The sequence below is a fragment of the Suricata suricatta genome, chromosome 12 (genome assembly GCF_006229205.1).
Source record: "Suricata suricatta isolate VVHF042 chromosome 12, meerkat_22Aug2017_6uvM2_HiC, whole genome shotgun sequence".
In the NCBI taxonomy this organism is placed as follows: Eukaryota; Metazoa; Chordata; class Mammalia; order Carnivora; family Herpestidae; genus Suricata; species Suricata suricatta.
This window is the reverse complement of record NC_043711.1, coordinates 49,823,257-49,831,205: the sequence shown is the minus strand read 5'-3', so window position 1 is coordinate 49,831,205 and position 7,949 is coordinate 49,823,257. Positions and strand designations below refer to the sequence as shown.

At 43.0% G+C, this 7,949-nt stretch overlaps 1 protein-coding gene across 1 annotated transcript in view; it reads right to left on the bottom strand.

Moving 5' to 3' along the window:
• Positions 1 to 5,183: 5,183 nt before the first annotated feature.
• Positions 5,184 to 7,949, bottom strand: part of BRK1 (BRICK1 subunit of SCAR/WAVE actin nucleating complex) — a 7,749-nt gene continuing 4,983 nt past the window's right edge. Inside the window, exons 2-3 of the mRNA XM_029917356.1 lie at positions 6,105 to 6,187; positions 5,184 to 5,843 (exon numbers count right to left, since the gene is read on the bottom strand). Of these exons, the coding sequence (XP_029773216.1) occupies positions 5,817 to 5,843; positions 6,105 to 6,187 (110 nt within the window). The 3' untranslated portion in view covers positions 5,184 to 5,816. The remainder of the gene's footprint in view (positions 5,844 to 6,104; positions 6,188 to 7,949) is intronic.

The following is a 7,949-nucleotide window of genomic DNA, read 5'->3' as shown; positions in this document are numbered from 1 at the left end:
AACACAACTAAGATACAGAACATGTCATCACACCCCAAAAGATGCTGTGACCAACCTCTACCTCCAGGCTTAAGCCTTGGCAACCACTGATCCGTCTCCGGTCCCTACTGTTGCCTTTTCCACAATGTCATGGTGTCACACAGTACATGGCCTTTTGAGCCTGGCTCTTCACTCAGCATAATCAATTGGATATTCATGCATGTTGTTATATCAACAGTTTATTCCTTTTCATTGCCCAATAGTATTCTACCATCCACACCCCACTAGCTGAAGGACATGGAGTCGTTTTGCTTTTAGCAATCATCAACAAAGCTGCTATAAACATTTGCATACAGGTTGTTGTGCATGTGAACATGTTTTCATTTCTTGCGGGAATCATCTAGGAATGAAAGTGCGGGGTGCCATGGTAAGTGCGCTTTCCCACAGTGCCCGTATAGTTCTGCATCCTCACCAGCAATGGAGGAGTAACCCAGTTGCTCCACATCCTTGCCTGCACTTAGTTATCATTAGTTTTTTTGTTCTTTTAAAGTTTTCACTCTTCTAATAGATCGTATAGCGGGAATTCACTAAGGTTTTCATTTGTATTTCCCGGTGACTAACAATGTTGAGTATCTTTTCATGAGCTTTGTTTGCCATTGTTTTGTCTCTGAAGTCCTTTGACCATTTACTAGATTTTCTCATTGTTGACTTTTGATGGTTCTTTCATCCAGGTCAATTTTTAGTGACTCTCATATACTTGTGTATACCAACGATCTATATGTGGTATCATATTACTTTCACAGTGGTAAAAAACAAAAACTAAAATTAAAATTAACCAAAAAACAACAAAAAACTTGATTCTGACAAATAAAACTTTGGTCAATGATATCTTTCCTATTTAATAAAGTTGATACTGCATTGTCCCTTTATGTTCTTTTTTTCCTGAATTTTTAGTGAAAATGTCATTTTGGTGTCCTCTGGGTTGTTTGGGAAAATACAGTGAATAACAACTACATTATGCTCTGTTAAGAATGGGATCGATGTGTCTGCTTCTTACCGTTTTATCTCTAGTGCCTCGTGCACAGCAGACATCAACGTATTTGATACTAACAAACAACTTCTTAGGCAAAATGTTCGTCAAAGCCAAACTGAATTACTTATTTATTGAATTATTATTAAATTTGCTTTAAAAAAAGTATATTAACAAAGTGTTTCCCCTTATAATGCACTTATTGTCCATGTGTACTCTTAAGGTCACACTGGGATAATGACATTAAATGAGTTCAAATTTGGGGATAAAATAAATATTCTCAATTCAAAAATATGTCATATGAATATAAATTCTTTGTACTCTTCTTATAGCTTTTCTTATAAGCCTGAAAACTGTTTCACAATAAAATCATTTTTCTAAAAACATGTTCTGGTCGAGGGATGCAGATTAAGGCACAGTAACAACCTCACGCTTGGTCGGCTCAACAAATCACAAGGTGCCCAAAGAGCCACAGGAAACCCTGTGTCAGAGCTTTTTGATGCAAACGCTGATGCCAATGGGTAACACTTAGCTAAACGTGAGGGCTGCTCTTTTGCTCGGTCAGGTTGTCAGTGCGACCCAAGGAGAGGCTGACAGAGGACCAGCACTGCACAGAGAACAGAAAACTCACGTGGCAGCCCTTGAACAGCCCTGCGCAGAGCGGGAGTAAGAGACCTGGGGTTTAGTTCTGGCGGGGCCACCAGATAAGTGGACGGGCAGGTCACACAATCTGTCTGCACTTGTTTATTCATTTCTAAATGGCAAAAGTAGACTCAATTGTCCCTAAAGTTCTTTCTCATCTTAGTTCTCGGAGTTTTATTGCTGGCCAGTCCTAATTTTTAGACAACTTAGTATCAAGGTTAGCTTTTCTTCAGAAAATAAACCTGAGAGCCCTCAATCAACCTGATTTTCTTGTTGTATAATCTACTTGATAGTCACACCTGCCTTCAGAAAGCAGCTGTGTTTCTGTACAGTTCCTAATGGCACCAACTGTCTGCAAACTACCAGAGCAAGTCCCAACTCACACTCTCCAAAGCCAAGCCTGGGCAAAGATTTTCAAGCATGCAGCAGTCCGAAACGGAGTGCAATAGCTAGGAAGGAGCCTGAAGATGAACAACGGCTTTCTGCCCCACTCAGCATGGCCGACAGTTAACAAATAACGGTTTGTAAACATGGCTTCAGCTTCATGAAATAAAGGGGGGAAATTCAAAGTACTAAGTAACAAGGGCAACATAACAGTACTTGGTACGTCTCTAATGCCCAAAACATCAGTTCCCATTTCTTCCTGCTTCTGAAATCTAGGTCAAGCTTAGTTTTTCAAGAGATTGAGAACTGCTTTATTATCAAGAGATGTGTAATCCACTTACACCTAATAGCTCACTGGCTCAACCCCCCTACTTTTTAGTTTTTCAATAAATATGCAAATGAACCAAACTGCAGGACAGAAAATATTTCCAAGCATAAGAGAATAAAGACGTTCTCTTGAAGGTTCCTACGGACGGTTGAGAGAAGATATGTCATATTTAGCTCATTTTCCACTCACATTAGGAACAGGAAAGCCCTTCAGAACTCTCCTTCTTCAGAAATCAAGATGTCATAAGGAAGACGGGAACCATATGGGTAACTTCCCTGTGTCAAACCTCAGAAGAAAATCAACTCATCTAACTCTTCATTATGATGAGGTGACAGAGAATAACTGGAATTTAGCAAATCTGAGCATATTTAATCCCTCTGAAACTGTCTTCTTACAGTTCAAATCAAAATAACTACCCTGTCAACCTCTTAGTTTTGTTATAAGCATTAAACATTAGTGTTTAAAAGACCAGAATGATTTAATGTGTGCAGATTAAAATGTAAAGTATAACTTTATTATCCTCAGCAAGGATAAAATGTTAGTATCTTAGAACTGCTATTGCTTAAGTTGAAGAAGGGACACCCTGGGGACAAAATAAATGGTGGGTGAACCTAACAACATAGACTGCAATGACCTGTGAGCAAAGATGAGAATGACATGAGTAAATTCCAGTTTCTGGAATCTGACCAGATAAGGCCGTTCACAAGGGGGATATAGCTGCTTCTTTTGGCTCAACCTAAAATAGCTAGAGGAAGCTCTAGAGTGGGTTAAATTCCTTAGGTGAGACTTCCAAAAAATACAGCATAAAATTAAACCTTCAGAGAAAGGAAGTGGCGAGGAGCAGAACTCCACGACAGACACGAATGCCGAGTGGTGGCCGGGCACAGCAAGGACAAGCTGTGCAGCCTTCCACACAGAAGGAAAGATGGGAGCACTTAAGACAAACACAGGTGTGTCATTTGTGCTAGAAGTGTCCCATGTGAGGACAGAGAAAGGGCACTGGCCTGGGAATGAGAAGATAAACCTTAGATCTCATTATACCACACTCAGAATCAAAGATCGGTTAGAACAGTCTGAGTCAGGTAGGTCTAGGTTCAAATCCCTGTCCCTTCCCTTACTTCATATGGCTCTGGACAACTTTTAGCCTGTCTGAACTAGTTCCTTGCCTATGACACGGCGTTAAGAATGCCTACTTCTCAGAGTCCGAGGATTAAATGAAATAAAGTATAAAACTCAACTGGCACGTCTAGCACATGTAATAATAAATTGTAGACAACACCAGCTACATATCCTTGAGCAAACCAGGCTTCGTTTTCTAAAGGGAGTGGGAACATGGAAAAGCACTCTCGCATCTTCAAGTGCCAGATGTGAAGGGGTTACTACTGGTTACTACTAGCGGGAGGCTGTGTTCACTTGTTTCCCACGTCAAATGTTACTAGTTGTTTTCCTAACCACCAACAACTTACCATTAGCAACATGGCATTACTTGACACTAACATTTTTAGAAATGTTACTTCGGTATCAGTAAATTAACAGATTAGTATCCACACAACCACAAGCAATTTATTGAACATTTTCATGTGAGTTCATTAAAGGAGAGGTTTTTCCTGCCTCTGTTGGTTACCATCACTTTTGGCCCTATCACTGACTCACGGTATAGTCCCTGCATACAGTAGGAACTCAGTAAAGGTCTGCTAAACTGACTATGGAGCGCCAGATGACCTACAACTTGAACTTTAGAAGTACTTACTTTATCCTGGACAGGACAGAGCTATTATGAGTGACAAACTCAAGTGACTCAAGTGACTGTTAAAAGTACTGATGAGCTCAATAGTGTTCAAAAACAACACTTACTATAGGAAAGGATGTCAGATTTGTCTCCACTGAAAAATCCTATTTTAAAATGAAGGTACTACTTAAAATGATCTTCCAAAGGTCTAAGCAGAGGTTCTAAAAGATTTGACAGCGCAAAGCAGCTTGGGCTCTACAAGTCAGTTTAACTGGTATTTGTTGAACACCTGCCTTCTGCAAGGCACCTCGCTGGGCAATCCAGGAAAGGGTATTCATGTATATTCTACTAGGTAGAGTGCTACCCAGAGAACGACTCATAACAACATCAAGTCCAGAGCTAAAGTGTAGTGTCAGCATGGCAAGAAGGGATGGCAGGGGTGGAGAAAAGGAAAAGGGCAGTACTCAATGAAAAGTGAGGTCTAGGAGAACTCTCTGGAAGCAGTTTGACTCAAGCTAGCCTTTGAATAGCATATGCGATTTGAATAGAGTGAAACGTGTGTGCGTGGAGCATAAGGACTTACTTCTACATGACAAAAACAGAGATTCAACATAAGAAACAAACCTTTAGAAGTAGGGTGGCATAGTTCATGGCAAACTTTGGGTTCTAGAATGAAAAGTTTTAGACCCTTCTGTTTAAATGACTTGCTTTTCAAAAGAAACAGACATTTAGCTTTTACTGGATAAAACGAATAGTCCGCCCTGGGTTGTGGTGAACCTGTGTGGATGCTGGCGTTTCAGCAGACTAGAAGCTTCATGCCCGATTCAGTGCTGTAGTTTTATTGGAGCCTAACATGCCTACAGGGTAAGTACCTGGTAAATGTCTGTGGAATGATCAAATGACTCCCGGATGCATCAGTCAGCTCAAAGTCCAACCATGGGCCGGGGGCAGCCAGCAGGCGACCTCGACTTTGATCAAAGCGCTACATCTGAGAATCTTATGTCAGAATAATCATCCCGCACATCAGATTTCTGCAGAATGGGCGAGCCCCATCTTTAGCTCCTCTCCCCACCACAATCACAGCAGTCAAATAAAGTTGAGGAGTTTATTAGGGAAATATGAGAGGCAACGACACCCCAAGTGACAGAAAGAAAATTCTGAAAATGTCCCTTCAAGCCAAGTGGGGGCGTGGCCTTGACTTCCCCAAAAGGACAAGAAATTGGTGGGTTACCAACAACATTCTGGTGGCCACCTTGCCAGCGCATAAGTGTCTCAACCAGGACTGCCTCCCACCCCCTTCCCCCCACCAAAGGTGGAAAGGAGACAAAGACTGTTTATAGAACCAATCCAGAGGCAATGAGAACTGTAAGGAAATTCTGAGAGAGAGAAAGAGAGAGAGAGAGGAAGTGGGGAGGACGTTAACAAAGAGTCCCAGGCATTTGGCTCTGCACGCCTCAAATACATTGACAAACAGTTCTACAAAATGTTACTTAAAAGGTAAAATGCCTAATGTTGTTTCTGAGAGGTCCCCTGGAGTCTTCCCACATGCCACATCACACGCTGATGTACGTGGCAGAGCCCAAAGGCCACGCTTTTGAAAAAAGGAAAACAAGAATAAGCCCTGTTGCTCTGTACGGAGAGAGGAAGGAGCGGAGGCTGCTGGGGCCTGTCCCACGTAGGCCTGTCTCTGTAAAGCAGCTTCCCAGCAGCAGTGTGACCCGGTTCTAGGTGAGGGTCTCACCTTTTGTCACCTGTCAAAGGAAAATGACAATTAGATACATTCACAAGGATTTAAAAAAATCTTTCTCTAGATCCTAGGTAGTTGGGAGTGGTAGGAAAGATAACAGCTTTGGAGTCCAGAAATCTGGGTCAAATCCAGGGAACTTAGTTCATTAACTTCTCAAAGGCTGTCACCGCTTCCATGTTTGTTTCAGTAACACGTGGAAACGTGCGTTCTCTCTGCACAGCCCTTGCCTGGCCTCATGAGGAAGTACCTTCCCCGACATACTCACCCGTGCCTCAATGTACTCTATTCTCCGTTCGAGGGCTGTCAATTTCTCGTTTAGTGTTGCAAGTCTTGAACGACAAGACATATCTGGCAAAAGGAGACTGATGTTCAGGATTAATGTCATTCCAAATACAGACACACACACAGCCCCTAGCTGAAGAGGGGGAACGATACGTCATGCGGAGTCCAGGCGGGAGCAGGTGGGCAAAGCAGGGGATGCAGAAGACGTGAGAACTCGATTAGGAACACAGCTGCTTAGAATGCATGTGCTGAACTTCCTACGAAGGTGGTAGGCAGAGAAAATGACCCCCAAAGACGTCAAAGACCTAATCTGCCAACCCTGTGAATACATATTCTACATGACAAAAAGGACTTTGTGGATATGATTAAGTTTAAGGACCCTGAGATCCAGGATTATCCAGATGGACACGATCTAATCACAAATCCATAAATGCAGGAGAGACAGAGGAAAGGTGGAGGGAGAAGAAGAAATTCAGTGTGAGGGGAATTCAACCTGCCATGGCTGCCTCTGAAGATAGAGGAAGGAGACCATGAGCCAAAGGATGCCAGTGACCTTGAGAAGGTGGGAACTGCCCTCGGCTGACAGCCAGCAAGGAGATAGAGATCTCAGTCCGACAGCCACAAGAAATGCTTCTGCCAGCAACTCAGTGAGCAAGGAAACAGACATTCTCCTAGAGTCTCCAGAAAGAAAGGCAGCCCTGCTAACACGTCGATTTTAGCCCAGTGAACGGATGCTGGATGTCCAACTACTCAGCGGTAAAATAATAAGCCTACGTGATAAAAGGGGCTACGGTTATGGTAACGTGTGACGGCAGCCGGTGACATCTCACACACCACCACGGCACACGTGGCTCTTTGCTAACAGACAAACCCAGAGTTTCAAGAGAGGGGAAGCGACAAGAGGAAGACAATTATCTCAATAGGGAGGAGAAAGAGAGGCAAAAAAGCAGCACAGACTGTGCTTTTGCTCTAGGAAGGTACTTAATGTGGCATCAATATCTGCGCAGGCATTTCAGGAGAGAAACCTTGGGAGAACATCAAATACCCTGTGAAGCCCACATTCCGTCTGTAGAAAACAGCAAAATTTTTCTCCCTTTACCCTCCCAATCTTCTTTTCACTACCTCATCCAAAATGAAACCTTAGATTTCCCCTAAAATACCTTTTCCTCTGCAAACTTCTCTAACACAAACCGCTTCACTATTCCTTCCCCAACCATTCTCTACACACAGGAGAAAAGGTTTCTGGGTATGCTGACTATTTCCTACCTCTTCCAACTTCGTTGTTGTTCGCTCATCCTCAATAATCTTCAGTTTTTAAGCCTAAAATATCCTCTCTCCGAGATAATCTCCCACTCAGTGATTTAACACTTAGCTCACAACTTTCTTTTCCTCTCTTCCCTGTTATGCAAAAACACTTGGGCATCTATTTAGACAAATCTTCCTACACCAGATTTTGCCACAACCCCATGTCCAAATCTTACTCATCTTGCGTGTCTAAACATTCTCCTTCAAGGTTCACTTCTAACTGGGCCTCTGAGGGGCAGCTGGTGGCTCAGTCGATTTAGCGTCCAACTACCGCTCAGGTCATGATCTCATGGTTCGTGAATTCAAGCCCCGCGTCGGGCTCTGTGCTGACAGCTCAGAGCCTGAAGCCTGCTTCTGATTCTGTGTGTCCCTCTCTCTCTGACCCTCCTGTGCTCACACTGTCTCTCTCTCTCAAAAATAAATAAAAAATTGAAGGGAAAAAAAAAAAAGAAGGCAAGGTGGGGTCGAGGGGTGGAGAGAGACAGGGAGAAACAGAATCCGAAGCAGGGGCCAGGTTCTATAC